Here is a 24,199-nt window from a genome sequence, read left to right as displayed (position 1 = left end):
ATGCCGTGGGCTGCCGAGTGCTGCCACAGGCTGGTGCAGGCTGCCGTGTGATACCGTGTGCTGCCGTGAGCGGCTGGCGAGAGCGGCTGGCGAGAGCTGCTGGCGAGAGCTGCTGTGAGCTGCTGTGAGCAGTCGACCGGTGAACCACTGCCTTAGCCGGGGGGAGCACAAGGCGCATAGTACCAGCATGGGCCAGCGAGCTGTGTCCTACACAACGAGACTGAGAAACAACCGCTGGAACTGGAGTGGGGGGGGGGCGTTGAGGTAGAAAAAGGGGGGGGGAGTGTTACAAAATGAGAAAAAAGTAGAAAGACAAGTATATCGTTTTTCTTTTATATAGCATGCTAATATGATGAAATACATTGATTTTGAATGGTACAGCAACCTTGCATTTCTAAGATAAACCCTACTTGATCATGATGTTACCATCTTTTTATAGATTTTTTAAATTTGCTATTTTTAAAAAGAGTTTTTCCATCTATATTCATGAGAGATCTTGATCTATGGTTTTCCTTTCTTGAGATGTCTCTGTCTGGCTTTGTGGTAATTCTGGCTTACAAAATGAGTTGGAAAGTGCTTCTTCCTGAAAGAGTTTGTGTAGAATTATTATTATATCTTTCTTATATTCGTTGGTAGAATTCACTTGTACCATCTGGGTCTGTACTTTTTTTTGTGGGAAGTTTGTCAGCGACAGATTCAATTTTATTTAATAGAGCTATTTAAGTTTTCTCTTCTTGAGTGAACCTTGGTAGTTTGTGCCTTTTCAAGGACTTTTTCAGTTTCATCATGTTGAACTTATTGGCATAAAGTTGTTAATAAAATTCCATACTGCTTTATTTGCCTCCCACAAAATTTGATATATTCACTTAGTTCAAAATATTTTCAAATTTTCCTCATTACTTCCTCTTTAACCCATGGCTCATTTAGGAGTATATTATTTAATTTCCAAATATTTGGGGATTGTTCAGATATCTGTTAGTGATTTCTAATATGTTCTGGTGATAGAACATATCTTCTATGATTTCCATTCTTTTAAATCTTTTGAAACTTATTTTATAGCCCAAAATATGTGAACTTAAAAAGAATATGTGTTATGCTGTTGGTGGGTGTTCTATAAACATCACTCAATTGAAAATCTTATATATCCACGTCTTGGCCACCATAAATAAAGCTGCAATGAACATCGGAGTACATGTATCTTTATGGATAAATGTTTTCAGATTTTTGGGGTATATACCAAGGACAGGGATTGCTGGGTCATTGATAGATGATTGGATAAAGAAGATGTGGTATATATACACTGTGAAATACTACTCTGCCATAAGATGAAATAATGCCATTTGTGACAAAATGGATGGACCATGAGATTATTATGCCAAGCACAATAAGTCACACAGAAAAAGTCGGGAACACTGATATGTGTGATATAAAACTGAAAGCAACAAAGGAATAAGACAAACAAGTAAAACAACAAAAATTTGGGGTGGCCGGATGGCTCAGTTGGTTAGAGCACGAGCTCTTAACGACAAAGTTGCCAGTTAGATTCCTGCATGGGATGGTGGGCTGTGCCCCCCGCAACCAGATTGAAAATGGCAACTGGACTTGGAGCTGAGCTGCGCCCTCCATGACTAGATTGAAGGATGACAACTTGGAGCTGGTGGGTCTTGGAAAAAACACGCTGTTCCCCAATAAAAAAAAAAAAAAAAGAAAAAATGAGGGTAAGGGGGTAGAGGGGTGGTAGATGAGGGTAAATGGGGTCAAATATATGGTGATGGAAGAACTGACTCTGGGTGGTGAACACACGTGATAACATAGATGATGTATTACAGAATTGTACACTTGAAAATTTTAATTAAAAAAGAAAATCGTATGTATCCTTACTGATCTTCTATCCACTTGTGCTGTGGATTACTTAAGTGTTGAAATATCTCATTGAAAATTTGCCTATATATCTATTTCAAATTTACCTGTTTTAATTTCATGAGTTTTGAACCTCCATTCTAAGTGTACGGATTTAGAAGATATTTGCTTTACTGTTGGATTCCCAGATACCAGGATAGAGGTCTCTCACTTGGGGCCAGTTTCTGCAGAGAAGAAACTTCCCATCTCTTGCTGGAGGGTAAATCCCTGGTTGACAGTGCACAGGGGTTGGGGAAGAGTATGTGTGTATGGGATGAGGCGAATGTTCCATATACAACCAGTCATGTCACTGCTTTCCCTCCATGTCTCACTCTCATCCTCATTAGGCATTTCTGAGACAGCAGCCTAACTGGTTCCTTCTTATCCTTATCTTCATATGTAAGCAGTATAAATGGTGCCTGTATCTGCTCTGATACAACAGCTATCCTCCTTCCATGTTTCAAATTTTCATTGAGATCTCCTTTGCTGATCGTCTTTCTCCTGTTCTTTTTGCTGTTTTTTATAAATTCAAAATTTATTTCTCAGCATTTTAATTGCTGTCCAGGGAGATCAGACATGTTTAACAAAAACACATTTCCTAGTTCTTTTTCTGCCAGCCATTTTGCTTAGTTGACCAAACCCCGACATTTCTGTAGTCCCAGCCACATGTTCCCTATACATTAGCTTGTCCCAGCTCTACCTCTTGTACCTACTTGTTGGTATCATCTGCTCTCAGGTACCAACCTAATGCCAGTTTTATTCTGGCGACTACTTTGGGCATGATTCTTTGGACTTTCCCTTGCTTTCATTACCGAGGGTTCAGCCTTGCACTCAATGCTCAGTTATGACCCTTTCTCACTAATGAAAGTAAAATGAGGTAGGCTGCAAAAGTGAACTAATATGTTCTGTCCCCTAATTCTGACTGTCAGGGTAGGGGATGGGGAAGGAAGAATTAAAAAGATTCTACTTTGGAACTGTACAAGTACTGATCACCAGTATTTTGATTTAAAGATATTAAACAATTGATATAGAAAACAAATACTACCAATGAATAGGTAAGAGTTCTAAGAATTGTAAAAGCTTGTCTCAAGTACTCAACAAATAATAATCTGTATATTAGATCCTTTGCTAAGTTAGTGATAGAATTATCAATTGAATGTAATGATTACTGAGACTAGCCAAAGGTCCTTGTTCAACTCAACAAATACTGGTAAAACATCAAGCCTAGGGCAGCACTTAGAATTTTGAAAAGGACTGAGGTTTTAGCAATTTGAATACACTTTTTTTTTTTTCATTTTCACATTTCTGAAATTGGGGTATGTCTGAAAATCAACCAGGAGCATTCTTTTTCACAATCCATGGTATGTGAAGATCTGATAAAATGTGACATACCCTGTTCCTCCTGCATCTTCATGCAGAAGCCCTTCTTTTCCTAATTTATTGGTTTCTCTAAACTTCCTTCCCATAATCAGTGAAATGCTCCCCAAGGACTCTGATCACATTTCAATAGTATTAAGGAAGGTAATGCTTAAAGAAGAGTAAAAACTATTAAATATTGTTAAAAACATTGATAACTTATGTATAAAAGGAAATCTGGAAAAAAAAGGCTATTTTATACCCATTTGAGACTTCCTGGGTATAACAGCTCAGTCACTACCCTAATATTTCCATATAGACTGCTCCATTTTGGAGTCAAATATTCTGAACTATCCCTTGAAGGAGGGCAAATGTCTTAATCTGTCACCCTCCTTCACTCCTTATTAGAAATACCTTTGTTTTCCTTAAATTAATATATACCTTCCCTGTTACCTATGTCCAGTTAATTGCATCAGGTTACCTTTGGTCTGGATATGTCAGTTACAACCCCACCATCTCAAGCTAATAAATAAAGCATCCATATTTTCCCTATCTGGTATTTTTCATATGGATTCTAGTCATTGGAGAAAAATGAATATGGAACACTGGGCAGCCTCCTGAGCACTGCTTGAGTTATCATTAACCATCATTTAGAAATTCAGGGCTACAATTAAGAGCTCATTGTATCATAACTAACTTCTGATTTAATTATGTGTTTGCAATCACTTTTCTACTCTTAACTGTTGCACAAGCTTCTTGTAGTAACTCCTGAAGGAGGAATGCCTAACTCTTTCAGGTGTCCTAGCTCCACACCCAATCCCACCCAAACCCCAAGAGAATTACATATGATGCAATGCATATTTTAGGCCTTCCCAAACTTACTCTCCAAATATGATTTAAATATTTTTATATAGCTATTTTTATATGATAGTACTTTTAGAGTTGGATGTCTATAGTGAGGTCTAAAGAGGCTGGGGATGCTGCAAAAACAAATTACTTTTTTTGGGGTACTTCAAATATTAACATAGACATAAGCCTGAAGAGACAAATATCAGAAACTTTCTCTCCTGAAACTTTAGTTTAGAACAGGGGTGGTGAAGGAAATTAAGGAAATGAGAGGGAAGTGTTGAGAGAGGAACTGAATTCATTTAAGTGTTTCAACACCATGAAACATTTGACATGTTTCAATACCATGTAGGTAACCTACTTGGCTTTAGTTTGGGAGAGTCATATGAGATGGTGGTATCTGGAGGAACCCCAAAAGACTAGCTGCATCTAGGAAAAAGAACTATAGTACTTATGTTCCTAAGCAGTTGCTTTCGGAGGAGGAGGGCGTTCAACATCCTGTAAAATGATATGTGAGGTGTACCACACGAGTAGCTGTTCTCTACCTTCTTGTGTGGTCACAGACTGTTGTACATTGTTGCAATAAAAACAACAAATTTCCATGTCTACTATATCTCCAACCACCCCTTGGCTTAAAATCAACAATCATAGTTTAGACAGGGCTACTCAGGGCTGGAAGGAAATATGAAAAACAAGGCACATGATTTGAAGAGAAACCAGAGTTCACATTTCTCAGAGATTGTGAAAAAGGGAAACATGTTCTGCTTGGATAAATATAAAGTTCTTGCCATTACAAATGCTGGGTAGGATATGTAGTTCTAGTAACACTGGCTGAACTACAGAGTACAGATGTTTTCACTCTACCCAACTAAGGAACTAAAACAATCAATTCATTATATAGTCTAACAAAGTTCTTGTTATTTCAAATACTTCGAATGAACAAATGATTTTCAGTGAGGGAGCATATCTTAATAACTCTTCTCTCTTCCCTGCACTGAATATAAAGATACGAGTGATGTTAAACATATTTAAGTCTTTAGGGGAAAAGCATGTGACTGAAGACCTCACTAACAGGGATCTTTCCTGTGCACTCGTTGGTGAATGTGGAGGTTGGAGCTCTGGCTGAAGCCTTTCCCACACTTGCTGCACTCATAGGGCTTCTCTCCCGTGTGCACTCTCTGGTGGATGAGGAGTTTGGAGCTCTGGCTGAAGCCCTTCCCGCACTTGCCACAGTGATAGGGCTTCTCTCCAGTGTGGACTCTGAGATGGATGCGGAGATCCGAGCTCTGGCTGAAGCCCTTCCCACACTCATAGCATTGGTAAGGTTTTTCCCCCGTGTGTATGCATCGGTGAATATGAAGGTTTGAACTCTGACTGAAGCCCTTCCCGCACTCTCCACACTTGTAAGGCCTCTCTCCTGTGTGGACTCGCTGGTGGATGTGCAGGTTAGAGCGCTGACTGAAGCTCATTCCACACTCCCCGCACTCATAAGGCTTCTCACCAGTGTGCACTCGCTGGTGGATATGCAGCTTGGAGCTCTGACTAAAGCCCTTCCCACACTTGTCACATTTATAAGGTTTCTCGCCTGTATGGACTGCATGATGAATGAGCAGACTTGAACTCCTCGTGAAGCCCTTCCCACACTTGTCACACTTATAAGGTTTCTCATCTGTGTGGACTGCTCGATGGATGAGGAGACTTGAGCTTCTCGTGAAGCCCTTCCCACACTGTTCACATTTGTAGGGCTTTTCTTCTGTGTGGACTCTCTGATGAAGCAGTAGTTCTGAGCTCTCACTGAAGTCCTTACCACACCGACTACATCGATGTTGTTTCTCTACAGTGTGGATTTTCTCTTGTGGATGACTCACTGAGCTGGTGTGAGGTGTCTTCCCACAGTCATAATGGTTACAGGGATGCTCCTCCATATGAGCTCTCTGATGGCTGACCACCCGTGATTTCCAACCATAAAAGTCTTTGTAGTTACAGTTAAAGGGATCTAAGGGTTCTTTCGATTGGCCATTCTGGCAAATTGCCTCATCACTGAACAATGGTGAGACCAGTTCTGTTACATCAGACATAAGTTTAATATGATGGTTCTCTGAACAATGGTCTATGGGAGGACTTTCCCCCCCTATTAATTTTCTTTCAGTGGTTTCTTCAGTTACAAACAGATTTTTGCTTTCCTGAGGATCCTGGTGTTCATTCTTACAGAATGTCACTGAGGAGTCCTCTGTGTTCCTATGGCTCTGAACTTTCAAAGACAAATAATCTTCATTTTCCATGTTTTTGAAATCATCACTTTGAAGGGTCGCCACACTGCTCTTATTTCTGGAAATGTGAGAAGATGCTTCTTCCCACTTTTGACAAGGGGAAAGATCTAGGTCAGGGCTGTACACTTCCCCTTGAAGGTTCACAATATAATCCTGATTCCCAGTTTTTGTGCTGGCCATCTCTTCCCAAGTTAGCCAGCAGGAAAGCTCTTCATGTAACAGATCCCTAAGTCCTTTCTCCTGAAGGTTCTCCACAGAATTTTCATTCAAGTCTCCTAGGGAACAAAGACAATTCAGTGATAAGAACAAAGGGTAGATTTCAAGATTTCAGAACTGGAGTGCCTAAGTCCTGAAGACTCAGTAACTAGGAAAAGTTCAGTCTTGTCCTTATAATCATGTCCTTTAGGTTAATGTCAGAAAGAGAGAAGGCTTGGGTACACACAGCAGAAATCTTGTCTGCTTTTAAGCATAGCCAATAAAAGTATTCCTCCCCTAACTCTGCAGAAGGCTATGAATCCCAAATCCTTGCCACAAATTACACTTCATTTCACTTTACTTCATTTTAATTCAGTTTGCATTTAATTGGTAATCCACTCTAATAGATGCTGGGGATACAAGGAAGAAAACAAATCCTTCTGCTTAACAAGCTAGAGCCCACCTGGAAGAAAGACAAATATATCAACAATGATAACATCACATTATTGCGACAGTAGATGCAGACACAACCAGATATGAGAGCACAGAGTAGGGGCATTCGACACAAACCTGGGGGCAAATGTAAGGGGGAAAAAAGTGAAATGTGGAGAGAAAATATAACATGTTCAGGAAAAGTATAAACAAATCTTGTGAAGGATATAAGGCAGGTAACAGTGATGAAAAGTATGGCCTGCAGAGGAAGGCAGGAGCCAGAACAAAGGTCTGTGTGGTAGGGTGGGGGACATCCGTGCATTCACTTGAGGTTAGTTGTTGTAAGTTTGACTGTTGATACTTCTCGTTTGGACGGGAAGGGATTTAAAGCTATTAAAGGATTTCAACTGGAAATGAAACGACTAACTTGCTCATCAGAAATGAGCAAGACTTTAGGTAGAGAAACAACTGCTACAGCAAATCAGAAGAAAAGTATAAGGATGATGGTTATGGAGAGAATGGGAGAGAGACATTCTAAATCATGTGGCAGCTAACCAAATGTAGAAGAAAAGGGAGGCACCAAGCACGATCCCCTAGTTTCTTGCTTGAGCGACCAAGGTGCTGTGTAATAATTACAGGGAATGCAAAAGGAAAAGGCTGGAGTGGAGAAGGAGGACAGATGACAAACTGTAAATCTGATGTTAATGTGGTGCTGGTGGAACCTTCTGCACTGTTCAGAAAGCAGTGAGATATATGTGTCTGGAACTCCTGAGAGAACTGTGCTAGGAATATAGACTTTAGACTTAACTAGCATATATGTTGGTCAAAACTATTAGACTGAATACCCTAATATTATACTGAAGTGACAAAAATTTGTAATAGTCTTGGAAGAAAACAAAGGTTGTCAATGTTGAGGAACTCCTAGATTATAAAGAGCAGATGGATTAAGAATTATGGAGCAACTAGGAAAAAAAAAAAGCACAGCTCAAATCATTTACAGGGAAGACTTCTGAAGGAGTAAGAGATCTCAAGAAGTCCTAGAAATTCAAATTCCAAACTCAGTCAACAATTATAAAGTGAGAGAGTTTTGTCCTGGAAATTCAGGTTAATTCGTTAGGCATTTCTGATAGCTGTACTAGTTGTTGCCATTGGCAGCACAACTCTCCCAACCACCCTCTTTCCCACAAACTAAAATACTGGGTGGCTAACAGAAGTGGCCCCATATAAAGTCTCAGGAACAAAATAAATGACCTGCTGAAGAAAGACTCCTAATAGTATTAGTTGGGCTTAAAAGAGAAGCAGAAGTTGAGGTAATGCTGAACCTGCACAATGACAGGGTTGATTAAGGTACAAGAAGAAGCAATTGACTCCACATGTGTCCAGGACGAAGCCTCAAGGGAACCCCTGAAGTGGGATTTGTGATTAGGGAGATACCCCAGAGCTGGAGATCAATCCCCAGATAACTCACCTGCTTGGAGGGGCACATCCATCCCACGCTCAGTCAGCAGAAGTGTCCCCTATAAGTAGAACCTGCATGCACCAAAGAGGGTTGGGTATCAGCTGAGGATGTGCATGCCGGTATCATATTGTGATCATAAGACTTTTGAAAAAAAAAAAAGAGACAATAAGAAAATGTCAGCAGACAAAAAACATTTAGAAACTAATTTTAATAAAGAGTGGCACAAACTCAAGAAATAGTGAACAGAGGAAACAGAATTTAAAAGGTACATAACTAAAATCCCAGAGAGATCTGAGAGGATAGCACATCTAGAAAAACAACAAAATCTAATAATAAAATATAAACATGTTGCCATGAAAAATAATCAGAATTCTTCTAAATTAGTAAAAGGATTAAAAAAGATGATAATTGTAATAATTAAGACCTACTGTGCCTCTTTGAAGCACTCAGGCACTAGTTACACAGTCATATGTGAGAGGAACTATTAGGACACCCATTCTACACACAAGGAAAGCAAGGTTGTAATGGTTAAGTGTCAGGCAGTTTGATTCTATGCCCTGCATTCTAGATGGGCTGAATAACAAAATGAACACATGGCTAAGATGGAAGATTGAGGGGTTCTCTAGAATGCATAGTAAAAAGAGAGATGGAAAGAAAAAGTAAACACCCATCTTGTAGTTCTATGAATAAGTGGAGATAGAATGAAAGGGAAGAAATGATCAAAGAAATAAGGGATAAAAACCAAACAAAACGTTTCCTAGAACTCAACATTCAGGGCCCACTAGATGCTAAAAATGGTCTATTAAACCTCAGGACTTCAAGGGAAAAAGAAATCCCAGAAAATGCTAAAAGCATCCAGAGAGAAAAGCCAGGTTATGTGCAAATAAATGAGAATTATGCTGACATTGAACTACTAATTAGCAATACTGGACACCTGAAGATAATTGAGAAATATCTCCTAATTTTGGAGGAAAAATGATTGTGGAATTAGTATTCTATACCGAGCCAATCAACCATTTCAGTGGGAGGAATAAACAGACACTTTTTCAGATAAGAAAGAATTTAAACAATTACTGAAACAATTACTCAGGAATGTAGTATAGCAAAAAGTTTTTAAATTACTTTAAGGAAAAGATGACACTGGTACAAGAAATAGCAATGAGCAAAGAAGTCAATAAAACAGAAAATTACATTGAATCAATTTTTGATACATAAAGAAACAACCAAATTAACCCAAACCCTATAAAACATGGAATTAACCCCTCCCCGGCCCCAAATAACATATATTTTAAAAAGCAAGTATTAGCTTTAGGGGGAAAAAAAAGGAACTGTAATCATAGTATACTACTTGACTCTGCAGGAAATAAGAATTACAAAGTCAAAGCAATGTAAGCATTAATCACTGATGTGACTGACAAATTCTTGGGAGGATGGGCATAATGGGGGAAGTAATGTAAAAGAGCAAAATCCTCATCTATGATATATATAAGGAAGTCAATAGAAAATATCAAATATTGATAAATTGAAAAACAGAAGTATAATATAATAAATTCAAATTAAAACCATACTGAGGTACCAATTTCTGCCTGTTACAAAACCCCAAAACCTGAAGACACAAACTGCTTGTGAGTGTAAACTGGCATCCCCCTCCAAGGACATTTTGACAATTATTGATCACAAACACAAACGTATGCACTCAGCATTCCTGCTTGGGAGTTTCACACTTCAGATTTCCAGACACAGCTGTGAAATGATATTTGCACAAGATTTACTTGGTGCAGACAGTCTGTGGTAGCAAACAACTAGAACCCGGGTACAATGGAGTTGGGGACATGACAAAAGTTTTCCTGTGCATCTTTTTATTTTTGCAGTATAACTTTAACCATTTAAAAATATTTAGTACACTTGGGGATTTTACTTTTCTTTGCTACTCATGCATAATTTATTTTCTACCTTTCTCCAGCATGTTCAAAATTCTCATTGTACTTTTTTGTTCAGCTTTATTTAGGTATAACTGACAAATAACATTGTACACCTTTTTATGCTCTTTTTTTTTTAAAAAAGTAGTAGCTGCATAATCATGTTATTTAGAAATATGAAGTCAAGCACAATAAGGAATAGTGGAAAGGATTAAAACTGAGTGCCTCTGAGAAGCCATGCTGTGGCACAAGGAGTAGCTGAGCAGGGAGACTAGCTTTTATTATGAGCTTTTCCATACAATTTGCTTTATCTAGGTGAATATATTACTTTGTTTGCAAAGTTTAAAAGTAATGGCAAAAAGAAAAAGGAAAAAAAATGATAAAACAGTGCAGTATGGAGCAGTGAGGTTATGAGGTGGGCCAAAATTATTAAATGGTCAAAGGACACGGCTTCAACATCCTAGCTTTCCAATACTGGGGATGGCTGCAGAAATGACAGGTCTATGGAAATCAGTGGGCAGGAATTATATTAATAGTAGGTTTTATAATAGTAGGAATTATATTAAAAAACTTGTGATATTAGTTTTTTAAATATTTAAAACATTAAGAATGAGTATGTAATATCAGAAGAAAATGCTGACATGAGGAAAGAGGTCCTTTTACAGGGAGTTAATATGACAACAAAGGTCTCTAAGATATACTACACAAAACAGCCAGTTGAAAAATACATACGATATAATCTCATAAAATTAACACATATGTTTGTAACATACAGTACGTATAGAATACATAGAAAAAACAAGATAAACAATTATTGGTGATTTCATTTCACATTATACTTCTGTGTTCTTAAAATTTTTGAGATTTTTTTTTATCTTGCATAAAAAAATGTTGGACAGCTATGTTCAATTTTATATCAAAAAGGAAAACTTAGAGCAGAGCTAAAAACTGGAAGCACATATCCTACTTCACTTTTGGCGCTCTGCAAACCACTCTCTACAAAGTAGGCCGTGACACTGGGTAAATCAGATCACACCACTCCATAGTTCTACTGGCTTACCACTGAACTTGGCACAAAACCATACTTTTTACCAGTGCTTTCAATGCCACAAATGAACCAGGCCCTGTCTGCCACCTCTTCCCGCTGGATTCTTCCCAAATGCTCCCTGTATCCTAGCTACACTGTTTCTTCCAGGTCTTCAGGTCTTCCCTTGCACATCTCTCTGACTGGAATATTCTTCCCCTAACCAGTAACCTGTTTAATGCCTAGTAATACAGTGGTACCTCGGTTTTTGAATGTAATCCGTTCCGAAAGACAGTTCGAGTTCTGAAATGTTCGAAAACTGAAGCACTGTTTCCCCTCAGAAAGTAATGCAAAATGGATTAATCCTTTCCAGACCTTTAAAATCAACCCTTAAAACTGCAAATTTAGCATGAATTTTACTATCTAATGATACCATAGATCCATAAAACCTACAGCATTCGTAAACCAAAATGTTCATCAACGGAGACGTTCGAAAACCGAGGTACCACTGTACTTTGAATCTCAGTTTAAATGTCACTTCAAGATTTTCCCTGATACTGAATAATATACACATCATCCTTGTCGTAGCCCATGCCTTCATTCTCAAAGCGCACTGTCTGTCCTTCACAGGGCAGGACTTAATCAATTTATAATAATATATTGTGTTTACTAACGGTCTCTTTCACGAGACTGTAAAAAATATTTCTTCCCTGATAAGCACAGCAGTCAATTTTTAAATTTCAACTATGTACACACACACGGCACAGGAAGTAATAGATACATTGCTTTCCCTCCAGAAACCTAGCTGGAAAAAAGAAAAATAAATCAGACTTGTAGATTCAATAGATAAAATGACAGCATACAAAAGAATGTGTAATCAAGTTGAGACTGTGAGATATAAATGTAAAGTTCTGAGATGAAGAGGGTCAAGCGGAAGGGGCAATCAAAGATTTCACACAGAAAATGGACATGGAATAAAATCTTAAAGGACAAAATCAATGAGGAACCAGAGCATGGTGTAATCAAAGGTTCCAGAGCAAGGATGCATGGAGGACCTCAGGAAAACAGGTTTAGCAGGAAGGAGGGTAAACTTGGAACATCAGGGAACAATCGTCTATAGGTAAGAGCAGGGCATAAAGGGCCTTGAAAGCCAGGTGGGGAGTTTAGAGCCATTATACAAGCACTAAAGGTGATTCTAGCTTTTTATACAAAGAGTGACATGATAAACGATATGCTTAGGGGGGACAAGTCTACTTGGAACATCTAACTTGAATGTGAAGAATGGTATCAATAATCTGGCTAATACCATAATTCAAGCATTAAGTGGACCCATTTTAGGATGACATCAATGGGACTTGAGGTGTTAATAAGTTTAAAAGAATTTAAAGTAAAAAAGAATTGGTAACAGAGTTGCAGATACTGAGGACAGGGAGGGAGAAACTTAAGGGCCCATTTCTACACTAGGGGACTGGAAGAATGTTAATATTGACAAAAATGAAAATATTAGAAGGGAAATTAAAAAGGAAAAGAAATTTGAAAATTCTCAATACACTGAATTTGAAGTGACATTGTATATTCCCGTGTAGGTATCCCATAGCCAAAAGAATACCTGGGAATAGAGTTTAATATGAGGACAGGAAATAAAGACAGTAGAGTTATCAACGTAGGAAGGATGGCTGAAGTTGTTTAAATGTATGAGAGCTCTTTGAGGGACGGACCAGTGTACACACACAGGGTGCACTCACAACAGGCACTATTGCTCCCAAGGGGTGAGAATCGGTTCTTGGAGAGGGTGCAGTGACAATAACAACAACAAAAAATAGTTGAGAAACACTGATATACAGTGATCAAAAAAGTAAAGAGCCTTTTGGGATTTCCAATGTTAGAGGAAAGACAGAGAAGCCAGTGAATGTGCAGAATAAAAGGGATGAAGAAGACAGAGGCTGGAGAAAACAGAAAAACTGTAATTTCATAGAAGTCAAAAAATTTTACGATTAAGGTGAACACTATCAAAACCATGAGAAAAACTGGTACTAGTAAATATTCCAAAAGAAAAATTTAAAAAGGAAAAGTTCTGAAAGGGACAAAAGTTTAACAATTTAAGACAGCAAGCACTAGGCGTATATGAAGAAAAAGTTCTCCGCCAACTGCAGAGACCACTTTACCCTGGTGCTGGCCTCACCCCCAGGTTTAGTTGAAAGTAATGGTCAAGATCCACAGTTACTGATGGAAGAGAACCATGTGGACTAAAGTGGAAAAAACCTTAAAAGCCACCATTATAGGATACTTTTTCAGTTGTTTTTGTAGAATGTCTGTTTTTACTACAAAGTGGCAATTTCACATGGTTCAACCCAGTAGGTAGACATGTATCTTCCTAGCTAATTAAAAGGTCTTGATCAGTATATTTTTTATTGGCCACATATTTTTCTCCACTATAATTTGTATAACCAAGACCTCTGATATATTTGGTGAACAATTTTTTCAGTATTTTAAATAATTCTATAATGACTTATCTTTGTTCACAATTTTCAGTTGGGGTTACTGATTAATTCCTTAAGGATAGATACCTAAAAATGAATTATTACCTCAAAAATGTTTAAGGTTCTTTGCTTCAAGCAATCAAAATATTTTTGAAGAGAAGAACTATCAATTATACCCCTATCTATTGCTAGGTTTGGGGTTTTGTCTCACCACATACTGTCCAATACTCAGAAAGGGAGATGGAGGAATCTCTGAAAGTGTGAGAAAAGAAGCAATGGAACCTAGCTATTGCAGGGCAGGTGATTTAATGAAAATAAAGTCCAAGGAATGATGGCACAAGACCAATGTGGGGAGAACGTGGGAAAAGATAGAGAGCAGATAAGAAGGTTAGTGTGAATGAGAAAGACTACAACCTCCTAAAAAGGTAGAAGGGACATAAGTAAGTAGCTCAAGGGAGATCGGTTTGTGGAAAGTATCCTTGAAGCCTCAGCTTTCTCCACAGACCAGAGAACTTCAAAGAGAACTCCTGGAACATTTAAATAAGGGACTCACTCCTCTTTCATGGATCAGCCTGGGTTTATAACGTTCCTAGCGGATTCCTTTGAAGTTTGTTCTCCATTATATAATTACCTTCAACTTGTTCTACTAAGAGATCGCATCTGGGAAACACACGGGGACTGGGTAACTGTGTAGAAAGCAAAATCAGTGTCAAACTGGCTTGTCAGGGATGGACCAGGTACGGCTTTTCAGACAACTCAGTAAAGCTACCATTCTCCAATTCTTACCAAGTAGAGTCTTTTAGCTGCTTAGAATAATCAGAAACATCCTTTAGTGCCAAAAGGAAATTAAGAAACTGATTCCTGAACCCTAACTCCTGGGGCCCATCACTATTTAAAATCGAAGAGACAAAGACTCCAACGGGTAGGTGTCCAGCTCAGGTTCTTACCCACAGAGACCAAGTGGCTGTATCACAGCTCTGCGCAGCTTCCTCCGAGTGTGGGGACCCCACTCCTAGTGAAGTCCACAGAGGAATCCTTGAATGTTACTGCTTCCTAAAACATTAAGCACATTCCTGCTTAACCGACAACCATCTGCACAAATGCCCTGGAAGGAAGGTGAGGATGGTAGCACTGGAAAAGGCGAGAAGGGAATAGAAGTGTGCAGTTCAGGGGTCTGAGGGATCTAAATCAAGTTTTGTTGGAAACTTCTTTCTCATCTACTTTTCTCCTTCCTCCCAAATCCTTCCCCTCCTGCCCACAACTCACTCAAGCTCATGCCATCCAGCTGCTGAATCTTCTTTGTCACTGTCATCTCACAGTCATTGTTGAGTTGTCTTTTCCACCCCATTCTTACTATTATCCTGACAACCTCAACACTCACGAGAACAATTTACCCAACGCTCTTACCATCACATTTTTTAATCTCTATAGTGCCAATGATCTGTCTCATTTCACTCAATAATCATAATCATTTCACTATTAGACCATCCTGCTTTTGAAATATTACTATCTTAATATCCAATTCTTAAAACATCTTCCAATTCTTTTTGTTCTTCCTTTTCTATCACACCTGCTTTATCAAGATCACCATCCTTTAAATCTTCCTCTTTTTCCTTTCACCCAAAGTATACTTTAGATCTCAAATTTTTTCCCTAGTCACATCAATCATGTCTTTTCTTTTTCTAAATAGTTGAACATTACTGAAACAACTAAAATAGCACATATCCATAAAACCGTAACACACTCTCCTTGGGTATTTTTAAATACTGATCTCCAGCTCCAACCTTTCCCCTTAACTCCAGGCTCCAACTTTCTACCTAACATCTATCTATATATACTTCAATGTCTAAAAGGCACTTAAAACTTCATAGGCCCCAGTGAAATTCTTCCTCCTGACAATCTCCATCAATATCTACTCTTCCCTGTTGTCCCCATTTTAGTAAACAGTCACATGACCCACCCAACTGCTCAAGTCATTTTGATTCTTTCCCCTCTTCCTCACGTTATCCATCACCAAGTGCTATCAACTCGACCTCTAAAATGTATCTGAATCTACCCATTCTGTCTTGCGCTATTATCATTATGAGTCTCAGCTGTCGTTAACTCTCCACCTCTTAATCTGTCTCTCTTGCTCCCCAACACAATAAATTTTCCACATAGTAGCCAGAGTGATCTTTTAAAACACACACCATGTCAGGCATGAAACCCTCCAAAAGCTTTTCAGTGGATATTGAGTAAAATTCAGACTCTTCATCCTGGCCTGCAAGGCTTTACACAATGGGGTCCTGTCAATTCTCCAATTTCGAGTCACTCCTCCCTTGTGTTACACGGCAGACCTTGATCACATTAAGCACCCCAACTGGCCTTGACACTAGTTGACCTCTCGGCCTAGTATGTTCTTTTTTCACATCTTCACATACCTTCACATACCTGGTTCCTTATTCAGGTCTCAGCAAAACTGCTACCTCCTCGGAGAATCATTTCCTTGGCCATCTAATCCACAGGAGCACCGAAAAAAACAGTTCTAGGTACTTTTGCTGTAGCATCTTTGCCACAGCATTTTTGTCTGTAAGGCAATTTTGCCGTAAAAAAGATAAAATAACTGGTTGACTGTTTTTAATTTGGTTGGTTTCATTTCTCCATTGACAAATCAACCACATTCAGCAGACTAATGTATTTAAGCTAGTTATCAGTTTGGTTTCATTTCTCCATTGATGAAATTCTCAGTTATTTTCATTTTTATATTATATATAAATCTCAGCTAGTCCTTAATGGTCTACAGAGTGACAAGTAGATGTGGTGGTGGTAATCTTAAAATAGTGAGCATTTCTTCCAGATGATAATGATTTGCCCTAAGAGCTGGTTTCTTATTTTTGAACACACTACATGGGGAGGAGAAAGAGAGGCAAAGGGCCCTCACTGAGGACGCAGAGTTGAACCCACTTTTCCCATAGAACAAAGACAAGTGCTTTGGTACAATCCACAAAATAAAATCAGTTATTTGAGTAGTACTGCCATGAATCTAAACACATTTTAAATGTATTCAAATATTTTGTATTTCGCAATAAAGTAGTCTTTTAAATTTTATGTTCTTTTTAATATTCCTTTAAATTTTTGTGATTTTACATCTTTTTTTTTTATGGCAAAATTGCCTTATGGCCAATTAGTTATGTGTGAAAATATCTGTAGCAAAAATGCTTATGGCAAAGATGTCTATGGTGAAAATACCAGACACACCCCCAAACCATCATTTCTCCGTTTTAATTTCTTTGTATACTTATACCTTATCTCATTTTCTTATTTATTTATTTGCTTTCTTACTTAGTGTCTGTCTCTTCCCACTAAGATATACAAGGTATGATCAAACAATACAGTGAACGTTTAAATAAAAAAAAATTTTTTGGAGTAAAAGACACATTGCCATTAATCCCCCTCAAAATACTCCCCCTCACTTCAAACACACTTATCCCATTGTTCTTGTCACTTTCTGAAGCAGTTCTGGAAGTCCTCTTTTGTGAGTGTCTTTAGTTGCGTTGTCATTGCTGCCTTGATGTCCTGAATCATTTTGACTTTGGGAAAGAGCCAAAAGTTGCACGGGCCAGATCCGGTGAATAAGGTGGATGAGGACACACTATAATGTTTTTATTTGACAGAAATTGCTGTATATCAGAAGCGATATGTGACATGGAGCATTGTCATGATGGAAAATGATTTATGTCACGCTTTAAAACACATCTTCTCCCAACTGTAGCTCACATCCGACTGACTGCCCTGAACAAATTGAAACTTGTCACACACTGTTACTAAGGTTCAACACACGGCTTCCTGTATTGAAGATCCCTGCCTTTCCGTTAGATGGCACTCGGCAAGCAGCATTCATCATATTTTGTGAACACAATGGAAAGGCTCCATGTCACACATCACTTTTGGTATGGCAATTTCTGTCAAATAAAACATTACGGTGTCTCCTCATCTATCTTATTCACTGGATCTGGCTCTTCCCCAAAGGCAAAATGATCATGAAAGGTAAATGTTTTGAATCAATTCAGGACATCGAGGCAGCCACGACAGCGCAACTAAAGACACCGAAGAGGGCTTCCAGAACTGCTTCAGAAAGTGGAAAGAACAATGGGATAAGTGTGTTTGAAGTGAAGGGGAGTATTTTGAGGAGGATTAATGGCAATGTGTCTTTTACTGTAACAGTATTTTTTTATTTAAACATTCACCATCATGTTTTGATCAGACCTCCTAAGTTCCCTGAGAAGAGAGGCTGTCTGATTTGTCCATGGCTGCATCTGCAAGGCCTCACACAGGGCCTGGCACCCAAAACACGTCCACATATTTAGTTAACTTCACAGTGAATCTGGTTCCCCCAGGGTTCTGTTGATAGAGCAACATTTTTCCAACTGCCTCTGGTAAAGGAACACTTTCTTTTTAAAAATTCCTACTATGTCACAAACCGATAGTTTTGTGAAATACAATAAAAAGACATATAAAATACCAACACCAATTTTTAAAATTATTAGATTTAACAGATACAAAAATTTTAAACTCTCAATTTCTGTCCTTTTTTTTTTTCAGACTGATAACAAACTGTTTGTGGGCTGGCACCAGTCTACAGGCTACACGCTGAAAAGCAGAGGACAGAATATACACAAAACAACCGAGAGCCAAGTGAAGCCCAAAGGAGCAATTCATGCTGAGCCAGGGAAGTGCCCAGTAACCTTCAGAAGAGCTCACACATTAGGCCTGAAGCTGAAGGCACTACTCACTCCCTCCTCAGGAAACTGAGAACAACTAGCCCTCCCTTACCCCACTCCTCCTACAGGAATGACTTGACTCTCCTGGTCACCAGTGGAGAAGGTGATAATGAGGCAGGTGGCAATTTCCCCTCAAGGTCACAGGTCTCCACTGTGTCTGAGGAAGAGGGATGAGATTGGGCTACAGAAGTCTGCAAGACCCTGCACAAAGGTGGGACAAAGAAGTGAAAGTGAAGGTTGGTGACTTAGAGTGACATAAACGTACCCGTTAGTAGGACAGGGCCCGGTGAATATCAAGCAGTTGGCTTAGCCACGCCTCTCAACCAGATGTTTTCTTTTCAACCTCAAAGAAAAAAGTTTCTATTTGTCCAAGGCTAACCTCTCCCTATGTATTCTAGATCGAATTCTCCCTTCTGAGATTCGAGTCCACCAATTATCTTTTTTCCCTTTTATTTTTTTATCCATCTCCCTGAATTGTCTGGATTGTCTAAGACTCCTCCTTCCCGTCCTCAACAATATCAGGTCATTTCAGATCTTGTCAATGCTGTCTCCTAAATATCCCTCCAACGTGTTACCTCTTCTTTATTCCCACTGCCAGTGTCCTAGGTAAGGCCTTCATTTCTTACCTAGACCACAATAACTCTTTACCAGGTCTCCAAAATACAAGTTTTGTCATCTCTCAATCCATAGACCGGATAGTCCGAGTTACTAATTTTTTAAGATTCCACAGATGAAGTGGTGGGAGAATTCTGTGCTGAGAATGGAAAGGTTATGCTGACAGACCACAAACTTTGTAGTAGGTTGAAAATTCCAAAATGAGAAATGCTATGACAGTGGATCAAATGAAAGGAATCAGTGTGACAGAGGAAAGGAACAAGAGAAAGAAAATAGTGGTTCTGCTAAAGCAAAACAAAGTTGTGACTAAAACACTGAATAATGAATAGTCTTCCTGGTATGAGTGGAGCAGATGAGTCACCCCCGGGTGGAACTCAAGCTCACTTGAGAAAGTGGACTCAGAATCCTGAAGGCCAACCAAAGTGGAAGGTCATGAAACCAGTAGTTTCCTGTCCCCACCGGCTCCCAACAAATGTCAGGCTCCTCTAAACAACATACATCATGTGCTGTTCCACTTCCCTTCCACAGCCCATCCCTGCTGGATGCAACAACTTACTTAGGACAGGAAATAATGCAGAAGGCAGGAGGTGGGCAGGAGCTGTCGTCATACTGGATTACCGGTAGTTATTCAAAGGTTTGCTCTAGTCTAAAATAGACCTTACACACTGCTTCTGCCCTGACTTATATTTCTCTCATCCATTTTGGAATTCTTTTAGTTTTAGGACAATCAACAGCCTCCTTTCTGAAGCATGAGCATGAGTCAGATGCTTCCTCCTCCTCTGTTTCACAGTATCTTTCATATACCTCTACTATAGCTATTAAATCTGTCTCCCAGATTGGCTATACGATTCCAAAGGATAGGGGCCATGCTCAACTAATCTTTAAATCCTCAGTAACTGCACAACTGACTTAGAATCTAAATGCTAAGTATTTATAAATTCACATTTAATTTACAAGAATAATCAAATGCTACAAGTAAAAGAGAACCCTGAGGTTATCAAACTCAACAAACACTCTCACTTTTTGATGAGAAAACGAGGGTTCATAATGGTGAAATGACTTACCCCAGTCATAGAAGAATGGAGGGGTTAAATTAGGACTTGTGCCTTTCAGTAGACTCAAGAAAAATGTCTGGTACATAGAAAACACTCAGCAAGTACTGGTCGGATGAAGTCCTTTCTTTAAATTTAAAAAGTTATTAACATATACTAGAATTTCAAAATTTATCATACTAGCAATCCCCAACTTAATCAGCAGTGAATAAATAATCTTCATTAGTAAACAGGTAGAAGGAAAATATAGAGAGCACAGGGTCTCATATTATTCTCCATTGAGGTCCTCAATTACTTTTCAAGACAGAGATGGCATGCTCTTAGTTCCTTGAGGCAGTTTACTATCCTCTATATAAACCAATTTTTATAGGAGTTTTCACAGTCTCTTCCTATACGTGTTAGGACTTTATTCGCCAAGCAAAAAGATGGTCTTGGTGATGGTGTTAAGAACCAATTATTTTTTCCTTAAAATCCAGCCTGTTATTTTCTTCATATTGTTTCTGGTGTGACAACCTGCTTAGTTATGGAGAAGGAACAGCCTGGAGTTAGAAAACATGGGGTTTACTTCTGGCTCTGCTGCTCTCTGCAACAAAAGACATGGTGCTTCCTTTCAGCTCCCTCAGAATTAGAGCTCTCGTCTGTAAAGTGATGGTACCAAGGCAGAGAGGGGGCTGGCTGACCTCTTAATCTCTTAATTTCAAACATTCTATGATTCTAAGTGCCAATCTCTCTCTCTCTTTTCTTTTTTTGCTCCAAGTTCAGTCGCCATTCTCAATCTTTAGTTGCAGGGGGCACAGCCCCCCATCCCATGTGGGAATTGAACCTGCAACCTTGTTGTTAAGAGCTCGGGCTCCAACCAACTGAGCCATCCGGCTGCCCCCTAAGTGCCAATCTTGAGGTAACTTTCTAGAAATGGTTTTATGGAGACAAATGAGAAATCAGTTTTTAAAAAAGTGCTAGCTGGTAATTTAATGATTTATTGTACCAATTAAACATGTACTTATGTTGGTAAAGGGAACAAAGCAACCAGAGCATACAAGATGAATAAACATCTACCTTAGAGATGCGCACATTAAACATGTAGAGAAATATCTGACAATAAGTGCAGCAAATCTACGGATGTACAAAGATCATGGAATAAAAACGGAGTAAAATTCTCTTTTTTGTAGTAGGTCTGGAAGGTAGTGGTGCTTAGGAACCTTAATTCTTAAAAACCACCACAGACAATTCTGATGCACAGCCCGGTTGAAGATCATTTTTGAGTGATTTGGTAAGTTCTGTGCTGCTATTTAACACATTTTCTCATGTTTTTAATGCTTTCATGTTTAGTGAATAATCATCATTACTGTGCACACTTGTTTTTCGTACATGTAATCTGCTCATGAAGAAAAGCACTTTATAGTTTATAATGCTGTTTGTTTCCCTAAGGCCACTTAGCACTGGACTGAGCATGTAATAGCTCTGAATGACTTTCAATGTGAGTGAAATGTCTGGCAGGAAAGGCAGGCTTTGAGAGAGAGGAGGCAACCATGCTGTGTGGAGTCTTTCAACAAAAAAGCATAGCCCAGTGCTCTGGGGAGTGGACCAGGTTCATAGAGGTAGGGTGGTTCAGTGAAAACTGATGTGGAATTTAAAGCCAGCAGACACCTCTGCAGACCCTGGCAACATCATTTGATAGCCATATGCCCTCAGTATATTAATGTTCCTACACCCATATTTATAAAATACTGTATGCCTCAGGCTGCAGTGTGACAATAAAGAGAAAAAGAACACACAGAACAAAGACAGGACCTTACGTAGAGAAGCACTCAGTTCATGCTTATGTCCTTCCTCTGTCCCAAGAAAGAAAGGTTATGGCCATTCTCAGGAAGACGGTATTTTGGAAGAAGAAACACCAACTCACCTGGAACTTGGTCATTTCCTCCTCTCAGGACAGAGTTAGGGAAAGAGGAAAAGCCATGAAAAGCAGTCCACCTCGCAGGCCAGCCCAGTTAGTCCAGCAAGACTGTAGAAAGTTGCTCAGCTCCTGCTAACTAAGTAAGCTCTTCCAGCCAACCCTTCATACACCGTCTCCTGAGGCGACTTTCCTGTTTCCCTCACCCTGCGTCTCCCTCGTCTCTGTCCACTGGACTTCGGATCAAACAGGCCAAGTCCCCCCACCCTCCAACCCATGAGGGTCCAGGGCGCTGCGCTCTCCTAGCAGCTCTGAGATGTGTCCATTCTCAGGCTTTCCGATTTCTGCTCTCCAGTTCTACTCGGCACAGTAAGAGCTCTCAGGTCGGATGTGTCGCCTCGTGAGATGGATTTTGGACGCCCGCGACGCCTTCCCCGCCCTGACTCGTTTCTAGCGTGTAGAGGCTCAGATGCAACCTTTTAGTGAGGACTGTGCCGCGGGGACAGAAACCTCGGTCCCTCACAACAGCCTCTCTCGGCCACCTAACGCCTCCTCAAAACCTCCTTGGAACAAGGCCAGTCACCGGTGCGGAAAAGGCCAACTACGAAGCCCCTAGGCCGGCCAAGGCCGGAGCTCTGCCAGGCGAGCCGAGGGCCTGTCGGAGCCCGCCGACTCAGCGCTGGGGGCCGCCTAGTCTCAGGTGCCCGCAGCCGGGTCTTGAGGACGAAGCGGCGGTCGCTGCGTCCGGACACACGTGCGGCCCTGGACCGCATCTCCACCAGGTCGCGCGCCCTCCCACCACCGCCCCGCCAGGCTTTCGGGTCTCGGCGATCAGGCGCCGGGCCCGCAGCGCTACCACATCCCCACTGCCAGACGCCTCTCTACGGGCGGCGCCAGCAGCGAGGCGCCTCTCACCTCCCCAGCGAATCCGACACCTGGAAACGCAGGATTCCGGATTGTGACCCGCGCCCGCGCCGAGGGCCCAGAACTACAAGTCCCAGAAAGCTACGGATGGGTCACGCCCACTTCCGGGACCCACTTCCGGTGGCGGTCGAGGGCTTCCAGCGAAGCTCGGCGCAGGGCGGGTTCCCAGCTGAGGCTGCTGCTTTTCGCTGTTTGAGGTCAATGACTAGTTCATTTCACGAGATCTTCCCTGGGTTGTTTGCGTTGTTACAAACGTGTAAGAATTATTTTAGGAGTACCCATTAAAGTGTTTTGCATTTTGCTAAAGTGCTAGTAGGAGAAAAGAAGGTAAACATCATCCGTAATTCGTCTTTACCTTTAAAAATAGTATTCTGAACCGAATACATGCCACTGGGCATTTTCATCTCGCCTCTGAAGTTCATTCATTTAGTAAACATTTGAGGGCCTACTGTGTTCCAAGACCTGTTAAAAGACGCTTAAATCAAAAATCACATTGGATATCAAATTCTGGGGGGAGGGGAAACAAGCAATAAATGTGTGTTACAAGCTGTTATGTGTTATGGAAAAAGTAGAGCTGAGTCAGGAGGTTGAGGGATGCTTGAATGGGGGTGTGTGGGTTGGGATGTGCTTTTCAATTTTAAATGGGAAATATAGGAACAAAGACTTGGAGGAGATGAGGGAATCAGCCATGTGCCACTCAGCAGTCAGAACTCTTTCCAGAATTTTTCAGTTATAGGAGGGAGGACTTGGGAGAAATGGGGCTATTCCATCTTGGCTGAAACCAGAAGTCCCTGTTTTAATTTTTCACCTATTCATATTCTTTTCCTTATGAATTTATTTCATTAGAGGAAGAATGCAATTCCAGGCCCATTGATGCTAGGCTTGGCAATGTCACTTGCTTTGGTTAATAGAACGTTGGTAGATGTAATGCAAACAGATACTTTAAAAATGCTGTGGCCTTACTCTGTTGCACTTCTGCTATTGCCATGAGAAGAACATGTCCTGGGCAGTCCGCTCACTCAGAAAAATAAGAGACATGTGGAGCAGACCCAACTGTGGCCTGAGTCCAAGCTT

General features: G+C 40.1%; 1 protein-coding gene and 1 long non-coding RNA gene across 12 annotated transcripts in view; one reads left to right on the top strand and one right to left on the bottom strand.

Annotated features, from left to right (window-relative positions):
• The window catches only part of LOC117035943 (uncharacterized), a 55,837-nt gene that overhangs the window by 30,511 nt on the left and 1,127 nt on the right, over positions 1-24,199 (top strand). The window contains exons 3-5 of one of the 3 annotated variants that reach the window (XR_004425298.1): positions 18,462-18,876; positions 21,477-21,577; positions 22,150-22,287. This is a non-coding gene — a long non-coding RNA (uncharacterized LOC117035943). Of the gene's footprint in view, positions 1-18,461; positions 18,877-21,476; positions 21,578-22,149; positions 22,288-24,199 lie in introns of those variants that run through there. The other 2 variants (XR_004425299.1, XR_004425300.1) reach the window with 2 other exon arrangements.
• Positions 4,128-23,582, bottom strand: ZNF239 (zinc finger protein 239). 9 transcript variants are annotated; one of them, XM_033130215.1, is made up of 4 exons: positions 23,117-23,582; positions 14,512-14,566; positions 8,467-8,598; positions 4,128-6,646 (listed from the first exon to the last, which is right to left on the bottom strand). In XM_033130215.1, the coding sequence occupies exons 3-4, from the start codon at positions 8,486-8,488 to the stop codon at positions 5,169-5,171; spliced, it is 1,500 nt and encodes a 499-aa protein (XP_032986106.1). In that variant the 5' UTR covers positions 8,489-8,598; positions 14,512-14,566; positions 23,117-23,582; the 3' UTR covers positions 4,128-5,168. The 9 variants fall into 9 exon arrangements, with proteins under 9 accessions (XP_032986106.1, XP_032986109.1, XP_032986108.1 ...); XM_033130218.1 differs by lacking the exon at positions 23,117-23,582 and adding an exon at positions 16,301-16,365; XM_033130217.1 differs by lacking the exon at positions 23,117-23,582 and adding an exon at positions 14,828-16,245.

Source organism: Rhinolophus ferrumequinum, chromosome 16 (assembly GCF_004115265.2).
Source record: "Rhinolophus ferrumequinum isolate MPI-CBG mRhiFer1 chromosome 16, mRhiFer1_v1.p, whole genome shotgun sequence".
In the NCBI taxonomy this organism is placed as follows: Eukaryota; Metazoa; Chordata; class Mammalia; order Chiroptera; family Rhinolophidae; genus Rhinolophus; species Rhinolophus ferrumequinum.
The sequence above is the reverse complement of the archived record's forward strand: the minus strand, read 5'-3'. Positions and strand labels throughout refer to the sequence as shown.

What these genes read in the sequence shown, in the direction of transcription:
- ZNF239 (XM_033130215.1), bottom strand. Translation starts at nt 8,488, where the DNA reads ATGGATGTGCCCCTCCAAGCAG. An exon ending in GGATGTGCCCCTCCAAGCAG is followed by an intron (nt 6,647 to 8,466) that starts GTGAGTTATCTG and finishes TTTGTTCCCTAG; the next exon opens with GAGACTTGAATGAAAATTCT.